Raw genomic sequence first — 26,821 nt, forward strand, 5'->3', positions numbered from 1 at the left:
ACATATTATATATATATATATATCCTCATTTAAAATAACTAGAATTGCGGGTTTTCATATTTCTCCTGCCTAAATTGCTTCGGAAACACCAAGCCAGTCTCCGGTGGAGACGCTAATACCGCAAGGAATTCTGGGGAACGTAGTTCTAATTTCCAGCACGGGAAGCACCCCTTCCCACAACATTCCCCTCCCACACCCCATCCCCACACACACCCCGCCCGGCGCTGAGCAGGGGCACTTCCGGCAGAAGGTTCTGGGCGTGGGAAGGAATGGAAATAATTTTCCGCAAACGTCGTTCACTGGCGCCTCTGGGCGACGCGTGAGGGGCGTGGCCCAGCCTCGCAATGCGATTGGTCGACAGCTCTCTGAGCACGCGCGCACGGTGCTTCCTGGACCCACACGCCCTCGCACGGCAGTCTGGAAGTTGTAGTTCGGTCTACTGCCCGAACTCTGCCGTCGGGCGGCTGCTCGGAGGTCCAAGGCAGTCCACCGCCTTCGGCGCTTGGCTCGGAGAATGGATCCGGAGCCGGGGACCAACGCAGCGCCGCTGACTGGCTTGGCCTGGTCGTCGGCCTCGGCACCCCCGCCGCGGGGATTCAGTGCGGTAAGCGACTTCGCGGACCGGGGACGAGTTCGGCGAGAGGCGGCGACTCCAGGTGGCGGGGGTTGAATGGGGACGGAGGAGGCCGTGGCATGGCAGGGTGGTGACCTGGTGCTGACACACATCCGCGCCGTAGATCTCCTGCACCGTGGAGGGGGCGCCCGCCAGCTTCGGCAAGAGCTTCGCGCAGAAATCTGGTTACTTTCTGTGCCAGAGTCCTTTGGGGAGCCTAGAGGTAAGGGACGCCCACCTTCAGAATGCCGGGGTTCACCCACTGCCTCCGTCCATTCGCGGAGCCCTACCCAGGCTCTCCATTTGCTGGGTGACTCTGTGTCTCCTCCGCCCCCATAGAATCCTCAGGAGAATGTGGTGGCCGATATCCAGGTCCTGGTGGACAAGAGCCCCCTCCCAGCGGGCTTCTCCCCGGTCTGCGACCCCCTGGACTCCAGTGAGGCCCGCGTCAGAGGCGGGGGGTGGGGAGCCGCGTTCGCGTCTCTGAGGGGAAGACCATGGAGGGGGTTGAGGGACCACAGGCGCTCTTTCTCTGAGCCTAGGCTGCCCGCTCCGTGCATTGGGTGATGATAGGCTTATCTGAACGCTGTTCTAGGGCGACACCTCGCCTGCATAAAAATGTGCGATTGGCACAGTTTCTGCCCTAGAGTATGAATTGCAACCTCTTTTATTAGTCACTACCACATCTCCTTGCACTGAAGCCAAGTTGAGCCACACACCATTTCGAGGCTTTTTCATTCTCTTCTGACTCCCATAGCCCTGGTAGCCCTCCCAGCCCTGACTCCTCTGCTTTCTAACAACCTGTCTCCCCCTTTCACAGTAGTAGGTCATTGGTGTTTGACTCTTGGGGTATATCTATTGATACTGAAGTTGGCAAACTTCTGTCAAGAGCCAGATAGTAAATATTTTAGGCTTTGAAGGCCAGATAGTTTCTGTTGCATGTTTTTTTTTGTTTCATATCCCTTTAAGAGTGTGAAAACCATGAGCCCTACAAAACAGACTCGGGGCTTGCTGGCTCCTGGACTAAAGGAGGAGGAAAAGAGATTTCCAGGGCCAGATGGGACCCAGTTCTGTCTGACTACACAGCCTGCCACCTTTGTGCTGGTGCCATGGCCACCCCATGAGTGCTCCTCCATGGCACCAAAGACGAGCCTGCCCCAATGGCTCTTTAAGATTGCATGGAGTCTCCTCCTATTGCTATGCTGCTTATGATTGAACCACCACAATAATGCCATCCAGGCGGCTGCCTTACACAGTGCCCTGGTAGCATCATCCTAGAGCTGTGTTTGGGTCCCTTCCCTGCTTCTTCTACATTTTCACTTCCCTGTCCCCTCCCCCTGCACCCCCAGAGGCCTCTGTGTCCAAGAAGAAACGCCTGTGTGTGAAGCTGGTGCCTCTGGGGGCTGCAGACACAGTTGTGTTTGACGTGCGGCTGAGTGGAAAGACCAAGATGGTCCCTGGATACCTGCGAGTAGGGTAGGGCTGCCCCCCCAGCTTCCAGCCTCCTCTGTGCCTTCCAACTCCCGTTTCTACCCCTCTGACCCTCAGAGACTCCCAAATCCTCCTGTCCCTTCTGCCACCAATCTGTGCCTCAGTTTACATGTTAAAACAGGGGACAGCAGTACTGATCTTGCAAGGCTGTTGTGAGCAGTATATGGGTTGATGTGTCTAAAGTGCATAGCACGGTAGTCAGACCCAGCAATGGTAACTAGTGTATTGCTTAGGTGTATTGCTTAGGGGGAGATGCTGGAAGTTCCCCTGCAGGGCAGGGCTCACCAGAGGCTAGGTTCCTCTTTCCTTCTGCCAGCTCTTCTCAGCCCTGGCTACACGTTGGGCCAGGACTCCTCCCCACTTTCCTCTTCTTTTAGGGACATGGGTGGCTTTGCCATCTGGTGCAGGAAGGCCAAGGCTCCAAGGCCAGTCCCCAAACCACGAGCTCTCAGCCGGGACATGCGGGGCCTCTCCCTGGACCCACCTGCTGCATCCAGGTGAGTCCTGGGGCTCTGGAATGAGGGACGTTATGGGGGTGGTATCAGGCCTTACCTGGGCTGTTGCACTGTCACCAGCAAGGGCAGCTTGCCGGAGCGGTCACTCTCGAGGCTGGGCTCTCGGGCATCTACTCTGCGGAGGAGCGACTCCATCTATGAAGCCTCCAACCTCTACGGCCTCTCAGGTGGGTGCAGAGTGGGAAACTGAGGCCCTGGGGGTGGGGAGCGTGGAGGTGACTGGCCCAAGGTTGTAGATTCGGAAGGGGTGGGGAGACCAGGTCTGGCCCTGTCTTGCGGGGCCTTCAGGGTGGGCCTCTGGGGCACAGTGGGCAGCGGGCTGGCATCAGGTCTCCTGGGCTGCAGCTCCTCTCTCCTGCCACTTTCCTCAGCCATGGATGGGGTTCCCTTCACGCTGCATCCCCGATTTGAGGGCAAGAGCTGTGGCACCCTGGTGAGTCCGGGGCCCCTGGGAGCCTGGGTCTACCACTGCCTATTGCCTTTCTAGGTGCCAGGATGCAGGGAGTACCATCTGTGCGCTTGGCACCCCAGCACAAGGCCCACATTCCTGGGCTGGGGAAGGGGAGCAAAGAGAGGGCTGGAGGGTCTCTGTCCAGAACAGGGGGTTTGGGAGGAGCAGCTGGAGTGGGGGGCGCTGGTGGCTGTGACAGGAAGTGGGAGGGGGTTCAGGCAAATATTGAGGGGGCATTCCTTGAAGGTGAGAGAGTGGGGGTTCCAGGCTAGGGTCCCCCGCCCAAGACTGACCTGCCCCTGCCCACCAGGCCTTCTCTGCCTTTGCGGATCTGACCATCAAGTCGCTGGCAGACATTGAGGAGGAGGTGGGTGCTAGGGCCAGGAGGGTTTGCTGCACCCCCACCCCCCCACTCCCCACTGCCCTCGTCTCTCCCAGCCACACCCCACTTCCCCTGGGACTGAAATCGCTTAGTCCCTAATTTTCCCACCCCGATTATTCCTCCGGCGCTCCCTAGGCCCCGCCCTCACTCTGTTCTCTCTTCTCCACCCCACCCCCCAGTACAACTACGGCTTCGTGGTGGAGAAGACAGCGGCTGCACGCTTGCCTCCCAGCGTTTCATAGCCCCTCACCTGTCGCAGGGAAGAGCCCCCTGCCTGGCACCCCTGGCCTGGCAGCTGCCCTGCCCCACCCGGTCTTGGGGCCTCAGGCCTGGAGGGCATGCCGGACCTTTGGCCTCCCTGCCGAGCGGCAGCCCTAGCGGAGGGGCGGAAGCAGGCTGCCTGGTGATGGGGTGCCCCACCCCTGGACTCTGCAGGACAGGGGCGGTAGCTGGATGGAAACCAGTGCCTTCAAGTCATTCGTGTCAGAGCTGTTTGGTGCCCGGAGGCCATGTGGCTGTTCTCCTGGCAATAAATAGAAACTTGTCCCGCAGTTTGGAGTCCTGACCCTGACTTGTGGTCCTCTGGGGCTCTCGGTCTCCATTCACACGCGGAGCACAAGCAAGCAGGTGAAATCCCGAACCGGAGGTGGAGCTGCTGCCACGTGCATTCTGTAGAGGGGAGTCCGAGGCGCAGCCGGGACTCCGAATCACGGAGGAGACCGGGGCTCACCGTCCGTCGCCGGGCGTGACAGTGATGATAGCCTCAGCTACCGTTTATGTCAGGGTGGACAATGTCCCCTGAACCTGATGTGTCCCTGTATCAGTAGCATTACCCCAACCTAGTGGGAAGCCCCACTTTTGTTACCGTTTTACAGATAGAAAACTGAGGTAGAAGGCAGCCAAAGTCAAAGCTGGGCTTTGAACCCAGGGCCTGCGCTCTCAGCCACCAAACTGTACTGTGCCTCCCTTTTCCTGTACTGTGGGGTTGATGCATGTGGTCAATTCTCTTTATTCACAGTAATCATGTTCTATAAAGTTGCAGCGACCCGAGTTAGGGAATCCTGGATTCCTTGGGAAACATGGAGAGTTTCCTGCAAGCCTTTGGTTGCACTTTTGTTAAGTGATCAATACATAACCTTGTTTTATGTGTGTTTCAGGACACGTTGTTTAATATATTCTGTTGATTTATTAACATTTAACTTGCGGCCAACAGTATTCTAAACAGACTGCAACAGGGTACTCGTTTAGAGACTGAGAGCTGGAACAAGAAGGCAGACATCTTGTTGCACCTCAGCTGGGAGCTGGGGCATCAGAGACTCAGGGGCTTCCCTGCCCTCTGTGTGTCCTTAGTGACCATGAAAACACTGCGAGTATTGCTTTGGGGGTTACAAATAAATTTTAGCCAGTAGGAAAATTTTCAGATAGGGAATCTGAGTAATGAGGGTGGGCGATTTGTCTTTCTCCCATGTGAGTGCTGCATTCACGCTCTCTCTTCCCTGGGTCCCCAAGCCTCGGGGCGGCCCAGGGCCTGCTGCAGTGAGGAACATCCCTGGTCTCTGTAGCTGAGAAGGACGGAAGCTTATTTCTTACCCACACTACGCCCATGGCAGGGCAGCAGAGGACACTGCTGGTTGTGGTCTCAAGCCCCCCTGGAGGGCAGACACCGTCTCTCCATGACAGCGCACACAGACTCAGTGGGGTCTGCTGTCAGCTAAACGCCTGGGCCCAGAAGTGGCTTGTCAGTGCTCACAGCTCATGGGCTGAATGAGTCCCACAAGGCCCCGGCAGGGATGCACCACCCGCCCAGCCACTTGGCTCTAACACCATTGTGCTGAGAGTTTGATGGGGGACAGACAGCCCTGCCCTGGGAGTCTGAGGGGAGAGACAGCTGTCCTGGAAGGGTGGGCAGGGGGAGACCTGCCAAGTGTACTCCTCCCCCCTGTACTTCAGTTGTCTGGGGACAAGAAGGCCTCTGGTGCTGAGACATCTCCCTGCATGTCCCCGCTCTGGGCACGGCCCGCACCGCCAGGTCCCGCTCAGGCCACTCTGGCGCCGTCTGTGGAATCCGATCCAGCTGGGAAGCAAAGGGCTGTTTGTGTTCCCTCGTCACCTTCTTGGCCACCCCGAAACCAGCTCCGGATCACTTTTCAGGGCATCCACATCTGACCAGGGGCCCCCAGATAATCTGACCAGGCCTTGAATCTGACTGAATTAGCCACCATTGCCAGGCCACTACCTCTGCAAAATGCCAACCCTCCGAGAACCACAGCATCTGGGGACAGCGTTAGAAGGCACAGGGGAGTCCCCGTGGGGATTGTCCCCACCAACTTCTGACTTGGGCCACCTCAGTCCTACCATCTGTGGCTGAGCTTACATCACCTCAGGCTACAGAGGAGGGGGTTGAAATCTAATCCTTCCAGCCTTTTGCTTGCTCTATACCTCAGTTTCTTCAGCTTTACAATGGACATGTCAGTGTTCTTCATCTAACAGGGTAGTTTGGAGGAAGAACACAGGTGGGGCTTTCTCTCCAACACTCTATTGACTTGCAAAAATGCTTCCTGCCTCTGAAAGACCTTCCCAGCTGGCAGGTTTCTGCAGCCTGATGTCCAAGCAGGGTGGATGGAGGATGCAACCTCCAGTAGCCTCTGCTAGTGACAAACCCCACACTTCCTGTATTAAAATACTGCAGAAGCTCTCCCTTGCTCCAGATCAGAGCACCAACCTGTGCCAGCCTTAAGCATCCCCTTGACTACACTTTCAGCCAAGACACCCCCCAACCCAAAGCTACTGGTTTCTATTGCACCATTCATTTTGCCTGCTCTTCAACTTGATATAAATGCAGTGTCCTAATTGTAAGATAAATTTTAGCCGAAATAAGCAGGCAAAGAGAGGCAACAAAGGGCCAGGTAATTTATTTAAATACCCCCAGGTGAGGTTCTGTGGCCTTCTTGTCACAGGCCAGAGAAGTCACACCTGGTTGGGGATGTGGGGGGGCTTATAAGGGATTAGTAGGGGGAGGAGTGGGCAAGCTATCTTAGGGGGTGTGGAGAGATATGACTGGTTAAAGGTGACATAATAGACAACTAGAAACTTTTTTTACTTCCAAGAGGGAGGAGGCTGACATCCGGGTCTTAGTTGGCACATCAGGATGGAATTCAGGGAGAGCTGTCCCTTTTCCATATACGGTACGGACTTTGGGGTCTGGTCTGTTATCCCCCTATGGCATCTCTCTGTTCTGTTTGCATGTCCTTGTTTTTCCTTTCTTCAGCCTAACACTAATGAGTCCTCTTCTGAGCCTGGCTAACCTGTTCAATATTATGCCTGTGATACTCATCCAAGGTGTTGCCTATATTAGTAAGTCCGTTTTCATTGCTGAGTAATAGTCCACTGTACAGCTGTACTGTCTGTTAACCAGTTCACCTGTTAGTGAACATTTGGCTTGTCCTCAGTTCTTGGCCACTGAGCAGAATCACTCTGAGCACTCTTGTGTATGTATTTTGATGAATATACACTCACTCCTGTTGAGTAAATACCCTGAGCATAGATTCTGGGTGTTAGGACAGGTCCGTGTTCAGCTTTAGCAAATATAGCCAAGATTTCCAAGGCCATTGTACCAGTTGTTCCTCCCACCCCCAGCGAATGAGAGTTCCAGTGGCTCTATGGCTTCACCAACACTAGGTGTTGTCAATTTCATTAATTTTGACCATTTATCTCCCCAGAGTTTGAAATTCTTAGTTATATTGTACACTCTTGCCTGCTTAGGAATCTGAACTGGAAAATTGGTGATCATGCTGTGTAGAAAACTGTCCCTTTCTCATCTTGATTATCCACCTGCCTTTTCAGTCTTTGTACAGAGTCTGCAGATAATTTATGAGACATTAGGTAGCTTTCGAGCTAATCTCCAAAGATCATGGGGTCCTGGTGTTCAGGGCTGTGTACTCTTCTCCCAAAAAGTGTGGGCTGGACCTGGTAACTCATTTCCAACCAACGGAATATAGCAAGGAAGATGGGGTCACTTCTGTGATTAGGTTATAAAAGACAGTGACTTCTGTCTTGTTGCAGACTCTCTTTTTCTGGCTTGGATGAATCACATTGTCCTACAAAGAGGTCCACATGTCACAGACCTGAGGGCAGCCTCTGGCCAACAGCCAGCAAGGAACCGAGGACCTCACCTCCACAGCTCACGAGGAACTGAATCCTGCCAACAAACACCGAGTGAGCTGGGAAACAGACCCCACCCCAGTTAAGCCTTGACGTCTGAAAGGGAGGATCCCGTTTGAGCCATGCCCAGATTCCTGATTCTCAGAAACTGTCAGATGATAAATGTGTGTTGTTTTGAACTGCTAACTTATGGGGTAAACTTGTTATGCAGCAAGAGCTATTTAATGCAAATGAAGAGGATGTCTAAGTCAGTGAGAAAAAATGTGCTGGATTTTCAGGTAGCATTTATATGATTCATGCTACATTTATCCAAATAAATTCGGTTTTGCTTCTCAGGTGGAATTCTGAAGCTAAGTTTCTATTTGCATGGTACCTAGAACCATCCTGAAGGTGGAGGGCTCATGAGACCCCTCAAAATTCTTATTTCACCCAAGACATGTTTTAAAGGATGTTAATAAAGTGTCTGTTGGAGGCAGTGGGCCCACGTTTGTGCTGAGCAGTTTCCTTCAAGGTGGCATCTGGCCTTCTGTCCTACGTGTCACCAATACAGAGGACCCCATCTCTGTTCTGCCGCCTTCAGAAGATTTTATGTGCAGAAGTAAGACCAGTTGTTGTGTGGAGGGGACGGCAATGGTGATATCTGTGTGTTAGATGGGGTCTCGGACACATGGTGGGCATCCAAAAATCAACAGCTTTTCTCAACCACAAATAATGCGTTTAAATGCTTGCAATATCCCATTTATGCCTGCTGTGGCAAATGTTGCAAAAATGCAATGCAGGTGGAGCAGATGTTATTTGTGATTCCTTCACCCTCCACTTTCATCACATTATGAAGGTCTCTCAGAGCAATTACCTGCAACCGTGCCTGGGGCCTCCAGGGGCCACAGGTGGATGTCCAGCTGAGGCACAGGGAAGGCCAGTAGTGTGAGGGGCTAATCCCTCCAGAAGCAGCTGTCAGCCAATGACCGCTGGGTCTCAGAGGATAAGCACCCCAAGGGTCCCCAGCAGCATGGCACCCCAGAAGCCCACGGTGCTGTCTGCTCATTGACACCCCCTGAAGGGCTCCTGGGCTCACTGCCCACATAAGTGAACCACATCCCCCAAATCATCTTAAGGTCTAGTTCTGATGACCCCCAAATCAAGGTAACATCTTTGATAAATATTGTCCATACCCTAAGGGGCACCAGGATGCCCACAGCTGCATGGGTTTGCGAAGCCTCTGGAATTAATGGTGAGGTTGATACCCTTTGCAATTTGGTCCTCGTAGCTGTGTTTGGTGGGGTGGAGGCTCCCCTGTTATACAGAAGGACACTGAGGCGGCAGGTCCCGTGACTCATCACTGAGCCTGATCTGTCCTGGCCCCTGGGATGCCAAACCCTCATCAGGTGTCCAGGGTGGGGAGGGACCTGGGCGCTTGGCCCCAGCCCCAGTCCCAGCCTCTGTCCCTCCTTGCCTGAGATACAAAGGTGCTTGGTGATGAGGAGGGCAGGTTTCAGTGGGGACTGTGGGCAGTGCTCCCAGCTGGCCTCCTAAGTTGGAGCCTTGAAGAGCTTCCAGGTCTCCAGTTCTGGGTCCCAGGAGGTCTGACAGGGATCAGATTGGGGTGAAGCAGCGAGCAGACTGGTGCTTTTTCCCTGTAGCAAACTGACAGCGAGCCCCTCCTTAATTAACCTTAAAAAATTGAGGTAAGCTTCACATAACACAGAGGTCACCATTTTAAAGTGTGCATTTCAGTGTCATTTAGTGCACTGGCTATGTTGTGCAGCCACCACCTCTGTCTAGTTCTAAAACATTCCCATTCCCCCCAAAAGGAGACACTCGCAGTCCCCATGAGCAGTCACTCCTCACCCCCATCAACCATGGATCTGCTTTCTGTCGTTATGCATGTGCCTGTTCTGGACGTTTCATATACATGGGATGATCATACGACGTGTGGCCTTTTGTGTCTGGCATCTCGCTCAGCATGATGGTTTCAAGGTTCACTCACATTGTAGCGTGTGTCAGGGCTTCATTCTTTTTATGGTTGAGTCATATTCTACTGTATGGCTGGGCCACTTTCTTTTTAATCATGCATCTGTTGATGGATATTTGGGTCATTTCCACCTTTCGATGATTGTGACTAATGCTGCTGTGAATGAGTGCAAGGATTTGTTTGAACACCTGTTTTAAATTCTTTTAGGTCTACTTATATTTGGCACCCTAGTCCTGGCCCTGGGGATGATGCCAGGAGATGACTGGTCAGGGGCTTTTCCCTCCCTGCCCTCATCTCTCCTCCACCTGCAGAGTCCCTAGGGCCTGGCCCATTCCAAGCAGTTCTCAGAAGGAGGCTCTGCTGTTTATCAGGCACCCGCTTCTTCAGGCAAACCTGTGCACTGGGGACATGGGATTCCACTCATTGGCACCATGTGGCCTCACTTCTTGGGCCTCAGTTTCCCCATTTGTAAGTGGGGTAGTCCTGAAGGTTAACTAGCAGGCATGTAATAAAGATGTGATATTTATTTGTATCTTATCTTGATTGTTGACATGGGTCACACCCAACAAGGTCCCATGCTTACCGGGTGCTCCATGTGTCAGGCACCACGTGGGGCACTCAACTCATGTATGTCACCTCTTCATCCCAGTCCCCAATGAAGAGGAGGTCTGTGCAGCTTCCCGGGGCTCCTGGGAAGAGGTGGCTGGCATCGGTGGGCCACCTGATCAAGCAGGTCCCTGCCTGGGGTAAAGCTTGGGAGCCGACTCACCTGCTGCTGCGCGCTCTCACTTCTGCCCATCAGGAAGAGTCTGGGGGCCTTCAAGCCACTATGCGGCTGAGCTCCTCTGCTTTCTGGGCTCAGGAGTCCCTGGTGGCCCAGGAAGGGACAGGCTAGGAGACTTCTGGGGATATCTGTATGTTTGGGGGTTGGCGGGGGCCCACAGCCCCAGTGAAATTTATATTCATGAAGATTTGAGAGACATGGGTACCAGACAGCGGTTTACAAGGGGCATTCCCCATGTCCCGACTCCAGCTCCTGTTACCCCACTTCTCACCCTGGGCCTGGGCTTGGCCACACAGCACGTTTGGATGTGGTCCAAGTGACAAGGAAACAGTGAGGGTCAGAGTTTATTCATGGGTCATGCAGGGTGGGAGTGGGCCAGGGCCTCTGGAGACCCCTGGGACTCTGAGTTACCAGCTCTGTCAGTTCTGTGAGTCCCAGAAACTGGCCATCAACCCACCTTTTCCTGCCTGGCACCCCAACCAACAAAAGCACCGGTTGACATGCATTGAGGACCCGGAATGGCTTACACCGAATCTCACAGGAGGTCTAGGAGGAGGGACTGCTTCTGTCCCCATTTTATAGGTGAGGAAACTGAGACATAGAGCAGTGAAGCCCTTGGCCACGGAGCCACAGTCAGGAGTCTGGGTCCAGCCCTCCAGGTGTACCTGTGGCTCTGGGCTTCTCCGAGCTTGGTACACACAGGTTTCAAATGCTCACAGCCTGGACAGGATTGCAGACTCTGACTTGCACTGTCAGCAGCATGGGGGTTACAGGACTCAGTTTCAAATTCTGGCTCTGATGCTCAGTATTGTCCGGGAGACTCCTGGTGAGTTATAGCCCTTCTCTGGGCCTCGGTTTCCTCATCTGTAAAATGAACAGAGACATTTAGAGAACCACTGCCTAAGCCCCACCCTCCCCTCCTGCCCATAACAGAGCCTCAGGCATCTGGACAGCTACATTTCCCAGCCTCCCCTGCAGCAAGATGTGGCCATGTGACTCTCTTCTGGCCAGTGAGGTATATGCAGAAAGGTCCCAAGGCCTCCCAGGAGGACTTCTAAAAGATGCTGAGCCAGTGCTGGCCTCTATCTTTCCCTCTGAGTGAGGAGGTGAAGGCTGGAGCCCTGGCAGCCATCCTGTGCCATGAGGCAACCTTGAGGACAAAAGCCAGGGATGCTGTGAACTGAGAAAGAAATCAAATTGTATTGCTACTGTGGCCAGGCCTGGACTTATTCTCGAGTCCTTTTCAAGCTGCCTGACACCAGGTCTCTGTCCCTGATCACTGGGCTCACACCAGGGTGGAGTCCTTCCCTGAGCCACCCTGCCTGTGGCCCAGCATGCCACACATCTCATGGGTGTCTCCTTCCCAGTGTTCCCCACTGGTGGGCAGGGTCTGGTGCATGCAAGATGCAGTCAGACTGCTCCCCCAGACTGCCTCTGGGTCTGCAAGTGCTGTGGCAGTAACAGTAGGTCTGAAGGGGTCCCTAGGTTCTGAGTAGGATGAGTAGGGGGTTTGGTGGTGGGTACCCTGTTGGGACTGAGCCCTGGGGCTGGACATGGAGACTTCAGCAAGGTGGACAGGGTCGTCTTCAAAGTGCGGTGGGGATAGCTCATGGAGGCCATGGCGGGTGGCCTGGGAAGCCCGGAGCAGAGTGTGAGTCAATGCAGCCACAAGGACCAGAGCACCCAAGCCGAGGATGGAGGCAGCGGCCACTCCTGTCTCAATTTCAAAGAGCAGCAGGGCGTAGATGGACAGTGCTGGAGAAGGAAATGGCTCTCATTTATTCAATCAACAAATGCTCAAGCCCTGGGAGAGCTTCTGCAAAGAAAATATGGGAAACTGCACAACATGATAGGCATGTTGATTAACTCACCTAATCCTCTTATGCCCCACAAATACATCATTATCACGTCCATTTTGCCATAAAATGGTAAATTTTATGTGTACTTTACCACAATTAAAACAACCCAGATCTCAGGGTTTCTGAATGCCTGTGATTGACCTTGAGTGAATCACAGTCACTCTCTGGCATCAGTTTGCTGATCTGAACAACATGGTTGGTGCCCTCACTTTGAGGACCTGTACTGGTTCTCCATTGCTCTGTCCAGCATCCAGTGGGTACCATTCCTTATGGTGGGAACTTTGCTCTCTACTATAGGACATTTAACACCTTCTACCCACTAGTAGCAACTTCCCTCCCTCCCCCTGCCCTGTTGTAACAATCAAAAATGCCTCTAGATACTGCCAAATGTCCCTGGGGGGCAGAATCAGCCCCAGTTCAATCCCTACCTCCACTCTGATGCCACGGGGTGGATCAGTGCTTACAGACCAGTGACCAGAGTGGAGGTGATGGCACCAGGCTTGACCTGTCAGAGCACTGCTTTCCCTGGTTGTAGTGATTGGCGCAGGGATATCACGTGACCTGAGACCATCCAGTCAGAGTCAGCCCTGGGACTTTTGCTTGGGCTATGGGGATAGAGTAATTTTCTTACTGAAACAGCTGGTAAACCAGTAGGAGAAAATCCCAGAGCTGAGGCGGACTCCTTGGTACTTTGTGGATTGTTTATGTGCTTTCTCCGGTTCTGCACTCTTGCTTTTGAAGATACCACACGGCATCATGTTTGACATATTAAAGCCAAGGCCAAGGACTTTTTTTGTTTTGCTCTAAGCACTTTTGTAAAGGTCTTTATAATGATTCTTTGGCCCTGGTTAGCAATGAATGGATGATTGGCTTGATGTCCTCTGGAATTCTTGCTGAGTGAGGTCACCTATCCTCAAAATGAATCTAAATGGGAGCTGAATGAATTCTTAATTTAATGCTAATGAGGTTGACATAGTTACCTTATTTTGCCCTCTGTAAGTTTCCTTGTATTTTAGAATGAGAATATTTTATTCTCCAAGTCTCCAACATTTTTGTTGGCCTGTGAAAAGGCTTGGCGTTACAGACATTTTGTCAAAAGTACTTACAGGCATCTTTCTCAGAGGACAGCAGGTGAAGAGATGAAGTGAGAGGCATTTCCGATGCCCTCATTGGAGCACCTGGATGCAGCCACATCTGAGGCCAACAACCCCTGATCTTTCCAGATGCATGAGTCACCTCATCCACTGTCCTCTTTAAAAGACCCCCATCGGGATCACTTACTAACTCAAACAACAAAAGTTATGCAGGAATCCCTGCACTTTATTTATAAATTCCCACAATGAACCCTAGGCTCACATCTCATAAATATTTTAAATATATCTTCTAAACTTCTCTTTTTCTATTATACGACTAAGAAAACAACAGTAATAGCGAATCCCTTGTTTTTCATTCCAACTGAATATTTTTTTCCCAATAAAACCGGTTGTTTCAGAGGGCTGCTGAGATCTGTGTGATACAGCATTGAGGCTGCAGTACCATCAACACATTTTTCAGGATTAGAACAAAATTTAAAAGGTCAAGAGTCTCTTTAAATAAATTTGATGATTTGATTTCTTTACCAGCACATGTAGCTGAGAGAACGTCAATCTAAGAAAAGTTATTACAAGTCAGGGAAGGAAACACAGTGCAGTGCATTCTTCTGCTCCCAGGTTACTATTTTTTACTCTACTTCATGTTCTGGGATTTAAACCTGCATTTCTGGCTTATAACTTGCATTTTATCCCCGTAAGCCATTCTTGAGCTGGAGGTTCTGATATCTGTAACCGCAACAGTTTTTGCAAAGGCCAACCTGTGAAACACTATCTCCAGGAGCAGCCAGGCACATGGAAACTATCCTTCAAACCAAAAGTGGAATGTATCAGAAGCGTTCTAAAGACACTTGCCATTTATGGAACCCCCACTGAGTGAGATGCCATCCACTGGCTTTTATGGAGATTAACTCAGAATCCCCAAAGCGATTCTAAGAGACATGGACAGTTATCATCCCCACTGTACCAATGAAGAAACTGAGGCGCAGAAGGCACAGCAGTTATGGGGCCATTACCGCTGGCCACCCAACCCAGGGCCCTACTGGCGCGAGCCATGCTACTCGTGCGAGGAGGTTTCCTGAAAGTCAGGAAACCTCATAGCTGGTTCCTGCTACTCCCCACTTTTGCTTTTATTATTATCTTATTTATAAGTGGACTTATGTATGGGAACCTCATGCACAAAATAATAATTTGACCATCATAAAAAGGAACAACTCGACCCAGGGCTATGACCAGAACAATGGTTCCAAGAATGAGAGTAATATTGCAGGACAAACTGTCCCTGGCGTACGGCCATGAGTAAGTGAGGCAGAACCACCTGGGTTTCCCAGAAAACAAGACGTAGCTTGTCCTCCCTTTTGTAATAATACAAACATGACTAATGAGGAATTTTTCACTGAATTGGTTAAGAAAGAATTATGGGAACGTGGATCATGGAAGAACCCATTTTCCCCAGAAATTTATATGAAATAGCAAAGTAATAAAAAGATAAAATTAATAGTGCCCACTGTCCAAGGCCCTCCTCATATTGCTTACAATATAAGAGGACGCCTTTGGTATCTCCCTACAAGGGAAAAAAAATCTATGGGTAAGATAGGAAGATGGACATTCACAAATACCCCATGCACAGGAATTTATGATGAATACATAACAATACTATTACATTAATGGCAAAATAGTACATGCAGACTCTATGTCACTGTATGAAAGGATAAAGAGAAGTAGTAAACCATACTGCTTACAAACTAGAGAAGATGCAAAGGTTTAAAAATGTGGAATGATTATTATGATAGAATAAAATGTTCATACTCTATACAAAAATTAGATTCAGATTGTGAGGACCTAGACCTTAAGCTAAGATGGGGATGGATAACGTTTGGATGTAAGCAGAAACCTCAGAGCATGCGAACAGAAGTTTAATAGTTTTAACCATATAATCATACAGCTTGAACTTTATATAACCTAAGATATATGCATTGAACCTTATATAACCTCACATGCTTAAAAGCAAAAGCATAGCCCACACTCTGTCTCACGCCGTTTTCTGTCTAGCATCTAGCACATAGTTCTCATGAATCACTAATCAAAGCAGCTTGAAAGAAAGTTGAAAATTAAATGTTAAGGTTCCTCTCTCTGAGGTCACCCGCACTTTCTAAGTGCATAACTTAAACTTTTTCCAACCTTTCAGGGCGCTCCTTTCTCTGAGGTCGCTTGTAGTTCTTTCTAAGTAACTTTAAATAAAACTGTTACTAAAAAAATAAATAAATAAAATGTTAAAAGGAAACTGTTCAAGGAAATGATGATATTTGTTCATGTTTAAGGGCAATGAGCTGGAATTATGCAGAAACTGAAAGGAAAAAAAAAGATTGTATCATCGATGATCAAAGAAAGATATTTTGCTACATGTAGAATTAAAATGCTATAAAAATAAAGACCCTGCTGGCTTATGCTAGGAGACGTTTCACACTGACCCTGAGTCTTGTCTCCTCACTCGCCGGTGCTGTCCTTTCCTTCATCGCTCCCACCCAGGTGGGAGCTGGACTCCGACACCCTACACCTCAGGTTGTAGCCCCCAGTATGCACCTGCTAAGTAGACGGAGGCCCCACAGCAGAGGAGACCGAGGGCCACGTGTCTGAGGAGACGGCCATCGTAGAGAAACCAGTCAGACCTGGGAGGGGGGTAGAAGGAAAAAGGCTTAGGGGAGGAGATGGTGGGGGGTGCTGGGGAGGAGAAGGCTCCCCATGACCCAGCTTGGGGACACCCCAGATCTGTGTAAGGACATGACTATCCATCTCCCCACCACTCATCCACCCTTCCAGGTAAACATCCACCATCATTTACTGTCTATCCCCATTGATTACTAACCACAGAGCTATCCATTCATATAACCATGCCCTACTAATCCATCCATCCATCCATTTAAACAGCCACCGTCTATCTATCCGTTAATCCTTCCATCCACTCATCCTTTCATCCTTCCCTCCATCCTTCCATCCATCCGTCCATCCATACCCCCATCCATTCACGCCCCCTCACCCATCCATTGTCCATCCCCCAATCACCATCCATCCATTCAACGCAACCAGCCATCTGTCCACACACCCATCCCTCATCCCATCCACCCCTCCCCCATAACCCATCAATACCAGTCCGTCCATTCAAACACCCAACACCCATGAAACAGCTACTATGTGCAGACAGTTGCTGGACACCTGCCTGTCATTATTTTACAGATCATAATCTTCCTTGGGAGATGAGGAAACCAGGTTTGCTTGCTGTCACTGATGAGAGAAACAGAGATTCCCTAAGAACTGACACTGGTCAAGGACCTGGCTTTGAGCCTGACACTGCGCCAAGGGCTTCTGCTGAGTGCTCTCGCTGCCTTCTCCAGTCCTGTGAGATCTTCCATGATCACTCACCTCCCACCAGTGCGGTGAAAGTGGCTTCCTCGGTGGCCCCCTACTCCCTGCCCTCTTGGCCCCTTTACTGCATGGTAGCCAGAGGTGGTTATCCCAAACCTCAGTCAGATCATATCCTTTCTTGCTCACAACTTTCTCAGGTGGAGTAAAACCCAAAGTCTTCACCACAGCACCAAGCCCTACATGGTCCAGTTCCTATGACTTCCCTGCCCTCATCTCCCCCTCCAGCCACACCAATCACCTCAATCTCCCTCTGATACCTCAATTGCTCTCCTGCCCCTGGACCTTTGCACATGCTGTTCCCTCTGCCTGTCAGCCCTGCAGATCTTCTGCATCTTCTCTCCATTAAGTCTGCCCAGGCCTCCCCTCATGGTCCCATTTCACCCCCCACCCTGTCCTCCTCCACCACATCACCCCATTTTCTTTCCCAGCATTCATCCCTATTTGATGTTACTGATCTCATTTCTTTATTGTCTGTGACTGCATGAAGTTGGGTCAGGGTCTGCCTGGTTCCTGCTGTGTCCGCCATGCCCAGTGCTGGGCTCAGCCCCCTTCAGGAGCCCAATGCATATTGTTGGCTCATGGAACACATGCATTTCAGTATACCTTAACCTAGGGATGGGGTGTGCACCGTTTGGATGGGATCTACTCCAATTGTGGAAGTTCCCACCTGCTCCACAGAACCCTGGACTAGGGGAAACACAGATATGAGGCAGCTGATTCTTTGGCTCGAGGAAGGGTTCTCCGCAGACACTGCACCCCTGACAGACGCCTCCTTGGTGCCCCCTGAGCTCAGGGGCCTGGTGAAGCAACCCCACCTGGGACAGAGCACAGGCTCTTCCACAGTCAAGTTCCAATTCAGCTCATCCACTTCCAAGCCGGGCAGCCTGGAGAGGGCGGCCTGGCCTGTCTGAGAACCAGTTAAAAAGGGGTATAACAGCAGAACCAGCCACCCAGGGGGCCGCAGGCCTTCACTCATCCACATGAAGTGGGAGGTAAGTAGAACTCAGGGTTCCATAAACGACCAGCGCGATCCCACGGTGGCTCGCTGATCCTGGGCTCTCCTACAGCCTCAGTTTCCAGATCTGTACAAGGGGGTCATAGCGTGGCTGCACCTGCTCTAAATTTTCAACTAATATAGGTTGGAAGAAGGGATAGAGGGGAGGAAGGGAGGGAAGGAGGAGGGAGGGAAGCTTTCCCCGACCTGAGGCCCGGATGCGCAGCCTGGGGAGGAGCGTCGGGTCCTCCTACCTGCTGGGACTGGGACCCCGCGCCAGCTCAGCACCCAGGTGGCCGCAGAGCGCGGTGAGCAGCAGGCAAGTGAGGCCCAGCACTGGGGCGAGCGCAGCGAGAACAGCGGCCAGCGGCAGCAGGGCCCCGGCAGCATCCGTGGGCAGCCCGGGGCCGGTGCCCGGCTCTGGGCCCAGCCCGTCGGCGCGTGGTCCCCGCAGCTCCGCGCGGCCCGCCTGCAGCTGGAACAGCAGCTGCGCGCCCAGCGCCACCAGCACGGCCGCCGGGATGCCCAGCAGGATCATCGCGGCCAGCACCCGGCCGCCGTACGACCGGGCCATGGGGGGGCTCCTGCAGGCCTGGGGAGGCAGTCGAGGGGTCCAAGAGATTTTAGGGGGTAGGGGAGTTGGAGGGGCGTCCGAGGGCCTCCGGGATGGCAGGCTGTGTGTGAAAGTTATGGGGCTCAGGGTGCCCGTCGCAGCCGGGACGATGAAGCTCCGCGAAAACTGGGGACAAAGTCTTTTCTCTTCCGTCCGGGGACCTTGCGGGCGCCACCTCCCGGCCTCCCAGTCCCGGCGGGCCGGGGAAAGAAGGGGCGGAGGCAGCCCTAGGAGGAACCAGTGCGCGGTGGCCAGACCCAGGGAGCCCCGCAGGTCCCTAAACCCATTAAAGCGTCTCCTACCGTCCCCTACCCCGTTCCCCGCTGCCTGCTGCCCTAAGCACCTGTTTTACCATTGTTTTTAAAAAAAGAGACTTGAACGAATTTTAAATAATTCACTTTACTGTTTGGTCCCTACTCATGGCCCTTGTCCTTGGTTGTGAGTCCAGCCCGCTCACGTTTCAAGGGTTTGCAGAAATGCCTCCTCTTCAGTGAGACGCTCCTGGACAGCTGCTCCAACAGGCACCCCTGGCCTTCCTGCTAAGCTTTGTTTTTTCCTTGATACATTTTTTTGGGGGGGGTTATTTATTTACATTTAAGTTTTAAAAATTGAGGTGTAATTCACATAATATGAACCGTTTAAAATGAACAATTCAGCCACATGTAGCACATTCACAATATTGTGCAAGCAGCACCTCTATCTAGTTCCAGAAGATTCCCATCAGCCCAAAAAGAGACCCTGTGCCCATAAGCAGTAACTCCCCTTCCCCCTCCCCCAGCCCCTGGCAACCACTGATCTGCTCTGTCTGTACGGATTTGCCTGTTTTGGACGATTCACATGAATGGAATCATGGACTATGTGGCTTTTTGTGTGTGTCTTCTCACTCAGCATGATGTTCTTGAGGTTGAAGCATGAATAAGGGCTTTATTCTTTTTTATGGCTGAGTAATATTCCATTGCACCAAGGAACCACATTTTATTTGTCCATTTGTCTGTTGAAGGGCATTTGGGTTGTTTCCACCGTTTGGTGATTGTGAATAGCGTGGCTGTGAACATGCACACACAATGATTTGTTTGAGTCCTTGTTTTCACTTCTTTTGGGTATGCCTAGGACTGGAATGGCTTGTCATACAATAAATCTATATTTAATTTATTGAGGAGCTGCCAGACTGTTTCCACAGCAGTTGCAACATTTTACATTCCCATCAGCAGTGCATGAGGGTTCCAATTTCATTTCCCTGCTAACTCTTGTTACTTTCTGTTTTTTTTCTTATAGTCATCCTGGTAGGTGTGAGGTAGTATCTCCTTGTGCTTTTGGTTTGCATTTCTGTAAAGGCTAATGATGCTGAGTATCTTTTTGTGTGCTTGTTGGCCATTTGTTTATCTTTCTTTTGGAGAAATGTCTATTCACCTGAGTCCTCTGTTTATTTTGGAACGGGTTCTTTTTCTTCTTGAGTCCCCAGAACACTGGTTCTGCAACACAGTATGTTTCCCCATATCTGTTGCCTCCCTGCTGGTGAGAAGCAGGGCTGCTCCAAGACCCCCAAACATCTGCCTCAAGTGTCACTGCTGTGTCCCCTTGGTGTCCGGGACTGCACCAAGCACACAGTAGGCCCACAATAACTGCTTCCTGCACACACAAATGAATTAATTACCTTGTACTCCTGCTCTGGAATTCTTGCAAAGTGTGAAATTAATCTTAAAATGGTTTCAAAGGTAACACACTCCTGATTGATCCAGAATATGAATGAATAAGGTCTATGTGGCCTCCTGCAAGGAGGGCCCTGTCTTAATGCAATTCAGGCCTGAAAGACAGCATAACCATCACCTGGCTTTAGATGAGGAAACTGAGGCAGAGAGGCGTGGTGATTCCCTAGGTCACACAGTAGCACAGGCAAGGCACGATTCCAACCCCACAGCCTGATTCCTGCCCACTGCTCTATCCTATGTCATAAATATGTTATAGATCCCACCGGTTTTCCATTTCCAGGCTCCTTTTCCAATTTTTGGAGTCCATTATTTTTTACAGGTTTCTATTTTTGGGGGGGCCTTCTGAGAAGAGTTTGTGGGCCTCGAACCCCCAGCCCAGTGCTTCATGGGTCAAATGGCTCTGGGGGAGAGTAGAGATGACCCTTCAGCCCCAGGGACCCTCCTCCTTTGCTGTGTGGCTTTGAGCAAGCCCCTTAATCTCTCTAGGCTTCCTCACCTGTAACAGGAAGCTGCTCATTTATTTATTTATTCATTCATTCACTCCTTAGGTGAACACTGTCTCTTTCATCATCACCAAGCTAGAGTGAATTTTCCATGTTTTACAGGTAAGGAAAAGTACCAAGTTGGGGTACCTCGGACTCAGTGACTCATTGGGAACAGAGCTGGGCTCTGTTCCAGGTGTTGGGGATACACAGAGGTAAGATAACTTGCATGTATTCATTCAACAAGCACTGATGGGACCCCACCCTCCACTCAGCTTTGGGGAACCAGTGGTGATGACGTCAGGTCCAGCTTTGCTGGAAGCCAGACAAGTAAAGGGACAACTCCATACAACGGCCAAAGGGCATTACAGCACTCATTGTGACCATGTCTTAGATTTCACCATTATTTGTTGGGGGCTTGCAGGGTGTCACAAATATCAAGATCTGGCCCCTCCCTTTGTATGTGTCGGGTGACTCTCTGTGTGTCTGGTTTCAATCTGGAAACTTAATCCTACAAGCGTCTCTTAAGGCAATCCTCTGCGGGTGACTGAATCTGCTTTGGCCAGATGTTGAGCTGTCCCTTCCTTGCCACTGCCTAGAGAGGCAGGGCTGGAGATGGGTGGGGGGTTATGACCCCCATCTTCCTGGAAGGGTGAGACTCTGAGAGGACAGCCACTTGCCCATGTCACACAGCCAGACAGGATAGAGAGTGGACCTCCCCATCTCACCGCCCAGGTTGTGAACACTGACCATGGGGAGCTGGCCAGAATAACAGCAAAAATATAGAAAGTTTGCGTGTCCTGTGGTTTGCTCAGGAAGGACGTTTTCAAACTTTGTAAAGCTCCTGGTGAGCCAGCAACCTAGTAAAGTTAGGTACACAGAAATTTAAGGGTCTAATGCACCCATTTCACAGATGGGCCAAACTGAGTTCCACAAAGGGAACGCTGTGGCTGGAACCTAAAGCAGGCGGCATCACCGATCTGAACCACAATTTTCTCACCTGGATTGAGGACAGGGATGAGCACATTAGGCGCTTAGGTCCCCAGGCCTCTACGGCCGTAAGACTCTTGGCTTCCCAGCCCACCCTTTTAGGAAAGCAGGCGTACGGGGAGTGGTTTGCATTAGTTTTCATGTTTGGTCACACCCGCGGGGGATGCCACTCCATCCACCGCCAGGTGGAGCCCGAGGTTCGTGCGCAGAGCTGGCTCCTGAAGCGGTTTCTTGACTGATGTGCCTAGTAGGACGTGACAGTGTTGTCATTTTCAGAGGAATGAAAGATTTAGAAAGGAGAAGTGACTGTTCAACAGTCACACAGCCGGGAATTGGCTCTAAACTGGTGTTTTTTATTTCTATATTCTGCTGTCTCCACCAGAAATCCCGGGGATTCACCAGGGACAGGGGACTGCTGGCCCTCGCTGGCGGTCGGGGACTCCAGCACGCATCGCATTCGATATTGAAATGCGTCCCGTGCAAAAATACAAATCTGTTGTTAAAATATCGTTGCAATTTTGCGTATGAGATATACGAGTGGGCAGCTCGTTTAATGATTATTCGATTTTCGTTTGCATTGTCCCGTTTTAGAACCATTAGCCACCCCACCTCCCCCAGGTCTTAAAAGAGATTTTCGATTTCTTTTCTAGAGACCCTTGAGAAGTTCTCCCTGCTTCACTGGTGCGGCCCTGAAGGCTCAGGCACGTAGCTGGAAGATGAGGACCGGCCCCGGGCCCACCCGTCCTGAGAGGGAGTCGCACAGCGAACACCTCGGGCACCCCTCTGCCCTCGGTCCCACCCTCCACCGGCGGAGATCTGGACAGGATTCCCCCAGGTCCGGCTCCCCACTTGCTCCTGGCGGGTGGGCCTCAGAAAGACCCTCCCTGCTCCCCACTGCCCCGCCTTTACGGCTGCTCCCTCGCTCCAGGGATCAGAACAGCCTCCTGGCCCTGCCATCCGCCCAGTCACCGGTCCCAGAACCGCCTCCTCCCCCTGGGCCTCCTGGGCCCCACGCGGTCCGGTCCACGCGGTACTTGCAGCGGCGCAGCGGCTCCGTGAGGCTCCGCGGCGGGGGTTCGTCCAGGTCCTCCGGCTGCAGGAAGCTGCGGTCCAGCACCTCGGCCGCCTCCTGCCAGTTGGCAAAGCAGGCAGGGCCCAGGCGCCGGATCTCTTCGGCCGCGTCGTGGGTGAGCACGTCCCCTCCCGGCTTGAGCACTACGACCGCTGGCAGGCGCTCCACCGAAAACCGGCGCCCGAGGTCCCTGCGGGGCGGATTGGTCAGTGCGGTTGGACCCCGGTCCGTGACTCCCAGGGAGCTCTGCCTGCCTCCTCCCGGGACTTACTGAGCCCCTCTGTGTGCACTGCCCACCCTAGCCAGGAGCTGGGACGCCCAGGGACCAGGACCAGCCGGGCCACACTGGTCTCTGCGCTATGCCTCCTACACCTAGACACGCTCCCACCTCAGGGCCGTTGCACTAGCCATGCCTTCTGCCTGGAGCACTCTCCCCAGACCTCCATGGGCCTTATATGCTGCAGACGTCTAACTTTAAACCGCAGCATCTCCTTTTCCCCCTGCTATGCATCATCTCAGCTTCCAACACCCTGCATAGCTTATGTATTTCTCCTGTATATCATTTTCTCCCACAATAAAATGTAAAGCTTCACTTGGGCATACATTTCTGTGTCCATTTACTGGTGTCCCCAGTGCCTGGAATAGTATGGAGCACAGAACAGGTACTCATGAAATGTGTGAGATGAATGAATGTATACTGATAAATGCCTTAAAGTAGTATGAAGCTGGGTAAGGGGCTGGTGGTCAGGGAGGGCCTCCCCAAGGAGGTGACCTCTAAGCTGAGATCTGCAGGTTGAGGAGTGAAGTGTCCCAGGCAGAGAGCACAGCCTGTGCAAAGATGCCAATGTGGGAGGGAGCTCAGAGCCTTGATCCTGCAGGCCCTGCACCTGTAGGGTTATGGTTAGGAGTTTTAATTTTTCTCGCATATGAGGGGAAGCCATTGAGAAGCCATCCACAGTCCCAAGAGATCCCAGACCAAACCTCTCATCTAGGTGGGAATCCTGCACAGGCTCATGGGATAAAGGAGGCTGCCAGACTTAGTCTCCACCCAGTGGGTTCTTGAGTGACCCTTTTCCAGGCCTCCATACAGAAAGCGTGGTGCTTGCAAAATGACACAGGAGTGAGGTGGCAGACAGAAAATCAAAACATGGGATGCCCAGTTAAATTTGAATTTTATATAAACAACACAGTTTTCTGGTTTATGTCCTGTGTAATACATGGTATATACTTATGCTAATAAATTATTCATTGTTTATGTAAAAGTCTGTGTTTCACTGAGCATCCTGTGTTTTATCTGGCAGCCCTGTGTTTGGGTGAGGTGTATGTGTGTGTGGGGGCTATCACTCTCTCTTTCTCCAGACACTAGCCTGGGTGAACGTCATACTGAGAGGAGCCTGCCTCAGACGGAGTCAGTGTTGAGCTATGATGCCCTTGAAGTTGGCATTTCTGTCCCCAGGGCGGGAACTGCTGTCAGTGTGGGGAAAAGAGCCCTCTCAGCTGCAAAGGGCAGCAGGAATGAGCAAGCTTCCAAACTCTGATAATGTTGCATGAAGAATGCAGTTCTTCATGACCAGAAATTTCCCACTTGATGTGTAACAAAATCCAAAGAATCGTAAATTGTCACAAAGTCTGCAATTCACTTTCAGAGGGTTTAGCACAAACTCCACGTGTGTGTAGATAAAGCCAGTATTTCAACATGTTAACAATGGCCACTAATTTCCTTATGTGCTCCTTCCAACTTTTTGCTAACTTTGAAATTTTTCCATAATGGAAAGCTAGGGTTTAAAAAGAATGAAAGTCTTATTGCAGAAAAGGGGAAAATTCTAAGACAGCCACCATGTATAACACTATTTATTAGGCAGCGAGCGCCCCGTAAAGCCCGAATCCACCCACTCTTCTCTCAGCTCCAGTGCCTTCCACGACTCCAGGCTACTCTGAGGATCAGATCCACACTCACTCAAAAGGCTGCAGCTGGGATGCTGTCCTACACGGTGCCTGCTGACTTCTCACACCTGGAATTACTTATAGCTCCCTGGTTGGCTGTTCTTTTTCTGAGAGCCTCCTCTGAGCCTTTGTCTATTCTTTGCCCTCTGCTTGGAAACCTTTCCCTTTCTTCTCCCTTTATCCTCTTATCCTCCCTGCCCTTGGGGTCTCTCTTTAAAACCACTTCCTTGAAGGGGTTGGGAGAAAAAAAAACACACTTCCTTGGGGAAGCATCCCCTCATCCCTCAATCTCAGCAAATACAATCCCCCTTGTATTTCCACATGGCAGTCTCTCTTTGTCCTCTGGAGCACTATTCCAGTTTGTCATCTACTTACGTGAAGGTTTCACATCTGTCTCCCCCACTGGGTTATAAGGTTCTAGGGAGCTGGATAGAAAGGGACATGGAAAAGGCAACCCTTAGTTCTTGGTACATGGACTGGCACACAGAGGGTGCTCGTGGATTCCAGATGCAACAGATGCTTCGAGAACAAATACCTCCCTTTCAGCAGAAAAAGCTCCCCCTCCAGGAAGCCCTTGCTGACCTCTCCTCCCGCCTCACCTCCTCAGATCATCCTCGAAGGACACGAAGAGCCACTTCTTGGGCATGTCCCTGAGGAACAGGTCCTGCTGCTCCTCTGTAGGGTCCTGGGACACATACACCAGGGCCAGTTGGGCTGCCCGCAGGACATAGAACTCGTCTGTGAGCCTCACAAAGAAGTCTCTAAGGACAGGTACAAAGGCCTGGCACTGCGGGCATGTGCTGGCGCCAAAGAACAGCAGCACCAACCGGTTCTCCAGCCTCCGGCTGAGCTCAGCCTCTGTGTCCAGCTCGTCTTGGTCACTGTTGTTGCGGATCAGGACACGGCCGGAGAACAGGGAGGCCATGGCAGTCCTGGTGAGGTGCTGGGGACAGGGCAGAAGGATCTTCATGTGGCCCTGGAGCTGCTGACTGGCTGCTGTCCCAGATTAAGACTCTTTATGAGGCCAGTTTAGAAACTCACTAATCTGCCTAAACTGTGACCTGATTCTGCCCTGCCTCCAAGGACTCTTCCTCAGGACAGGGCAGCAAAAGCATTAAAAAAATGCCCAGGATTGCAAAGGAAACCAGACGTAATGGCATATGGGTGTGAAAATATTTGATTGAGTTATTTATTTATTTATTTTATTTTGGTATCATTACTTTACAATTACATGAGGAATATTTTGTTTACTAGACTCCCCCCATCACCAAGTTCCCCCCACATTCCCCATTGCAGTCATTGTCCATCAGCGTAGTAAGATGCTGTAGAGTCACTACTTGTCTTCTCTGTGTTGCACAGCCCTCCTCTTTCCCCCACGCACTATACATGCTAATCATAATCCCCCTTTCTTCCCCGCCTTATCCCTCCCTTCCCACCCATACTCCCCAGTCCCTTTCCCTTTGGTAACTGTTAGTGCATTCCTGTGTTCTGTGAGTCTGCTGCTGTTTTGCTCCTTCAGTTTTTCCTTTGTTCTTATACTCCACAGATGAGTGAAATCATTTGGTACTTGTCTTTCTCTACCTGGCTTATTTCACTGAGCAGAATACCCTCTAGCTCCATCCATGTTGTTGCAAATGGTAGGATTTGTTGTCTTCTTATGGCTGAATAATATTCCATTGTGTATATGTACCACATCTTCTTTATCCATTCATCTACTGATGGACACTTAGGCTGCTTCCATTTCTTGGCTATTGTGAATAGTGCTGCCATAAACATAGGGGTTCATTTGTCTTTTTCAAACTAGGCTGCTGTGTTTATTTGATTGAATTTTGATATACAAACACACACATTTCTTCATGATTGCATCACAGAATCCTGATTCACAGGGCTCTACTAATTACAGTGATTTCAAAGTTGAGATGAATGTAAATAGTATTTCAAGATGTCTGCCATGACTAGGATATGATAGGAAAATTCTTTCATTTCCACGAGTGACAAAGTCACAGGGCTGGTCATTATACCTGCTTTGACAGGCCATGAGAAACATGCTAAATTCCAGTTAGAAGGTAAGAAAAATAAACATTTTTTTCCTTCATCCTTCTGAATTCTGACAGCCCACCTTAAGACCCTCAGGTGTGAAAAGTTGAAAAGTAACAGCATAGAGAAAATAGTCAATAGTAGTGCCATGTCTTTGTATGGTGACAGATGATAACTACATTTATCGTGGTGTTTCATAATGTATATAAATGCTAACTTACTATGTTGTGCACCTGAAACT

General features: G+C 51.0%; 3 protein-coding genes and 1 long non-coding RNA gene across 5 annotated transcripts; 2 read left to right on the top strand and 2 right to left on the bottom strand.

The window, feature by feature from the left end:
- Positions 1–419: 419 nt before the first annotated feature.
- On the top strand, positions 420–4,003 carry MVB12A (multivesicular body subunit 12A). The gene is made up of 9 exons (XM_017640093.3): positions 420–604; positions 738–836; positions 953–1,049; positions 1,963–2,089; positions 2,482–2,601; positions 2,680–2,786; positions 2,991–3,052; positions 3,381–3,437; positions 3,632–4,003. The coding sequence occupies exons 1-9, from the start codon at positions 515–517 to the stop codon at positions 3,692–3,694; spliced, it is 822 nt and encodes a 273-aa protein (XP_017495582.3). The 5' UTR covers positions 420–514; the 3' UTR covers positions 3,695–4,003.
- A 6,692-nt stretch (positions 4,004–10,695) lies between these two features.
- TMEM221 (transmembrane protein 221) lies at positions 10,696–18,588 on the bottom strand. Of its 2 annotated transcripts, XM_017640092.3 has the most exons (4): positions 17,988–18,557; positions 15,900–15,985; positions 11,894–12,124; positions 10,696–11,233 (listed from the first exon to the last, which is right to left on the bottom strand). In XM_017640092.3, exons 1-4 carry the CDS (start codon positions 18,305–18,307, stop codon positions 11,172–11,174), a joined length of 699 nt encoding a protein of 232 aa, XP_017495581.3. In that variant the 5' UTR covers positions 18,308–18,557; the 3' UTR covers positions 10,696–11,171. The 2 variants fall into 2 exon arrangements, with proteins under 2 accessions (XP_017495581.3, XP_036869120.1); XM_037013225.2 differs by lacking the exon at positions 10,696–11,233 and having other exon boundaries at positions 11,277–12,124; positions 17,988–18,588.
- Positions 16,458–22,588, top strand: LOC140845544 (uncharacterized). Its single transcript, XR_012124377.1, has 4 exons — positions 16,458–17,731; positions 20,661–20,752; positions 22,178–22,362; positions 22,456–22,588. It is a non-coding gene; the product is annotated as an uncharacterized lncRNA (long non-coding RNA).
- Positions 22,459–25,468, bottom strand: NXNL1 (nucleoredoxin like 1). The gene is made up of 2 exons (XM_017640091.3): positions 25,143–25,468; positions 22,459–22,789 (listed from the first exon to the last, which is right to left on the bottom strand). Exons 1-2 carry the CDS (start codon positions 25,466–25,468, stop codon positions 22,459–22,461), a joined length of 657 nt encoding a protein of 218 aa, XP_017495580.3.
- Between the last annotated feature and the right edge of the window lie 1,353 nt (positions 25,469–26,821).

The sequence above is a fragment of the Manis javanica genome, chromosome 13 (assembly GCF_040802235.1).
Source record: "Manis javanica isolate MJ-LG chromosome 13, MJ_LKY, whole genome shotgun sequence".
Classification (NCBI taxonomy): Eukaryota; Metazoa; Chordata; class Mammalia; order Pholidota; family Manidae; genus Manis; species Manis javanica.

Bases quoted from the DNA above. Each gene is read 5' to 3' on its own strand.
- MVB12A (XM_017640093.3), top strand. From the start codon at position 515: ATGGATCCGGAGCCGGGGACCAACGCAGCGCCGCTGACTGGCTTGGCC. The intron at 837-952 runs GTAAGGGACGCC...CCGCCCCCATAG, and splicing joins GTCCTTTGGGGAGCCTAGAG to AATCCTCAGGAGAATGTGGT. The intron at 1,050-1,962 runs GTGAGGCCCGCG...CTGCACCCCCAG, and splicing joins CTGCGACCCCCTGGACTCCA to AGGCCTCTGTGTCCAAGAAG.
- TMEM221 (XM_037013225.2), bottom strand. From the start codon at position 18,307: ATGGCCCGGTCGTACGGCGGCCGGGTGCTGGCCGCGATGATCCTGCTG. The intron at 15,986-17,987 runs GTAGGAGGACCC...CCCCCCTCCCAG, and splicing joins CGGGGTCCCAGTCCCAGCAG to GTCTGACTGGTTTCTCTACG. The intron at 12,125-15,899 runs GTGCATACTGGG...TTCCTTCTCCAG, and splicing joins GGCCTCCGTCTACTTAGCAG to CACTGTCCATCTACGCCCTG.
- NXNL1 (XM_017640091.3), bottom strand. From the start codon at position 25,468: ATGGCCTCCCTGTTCTCCGGCCGTGTCCTGATCCGCAACAACAGTGAC. The intron at 22,790-25,142 runs GTGAGGCGGGAG...TCCGCCCCGCAG, and splicing joins TTCGAGGATGATCTGAGGAG to GGACCTCGGGCGCCGGTTTT.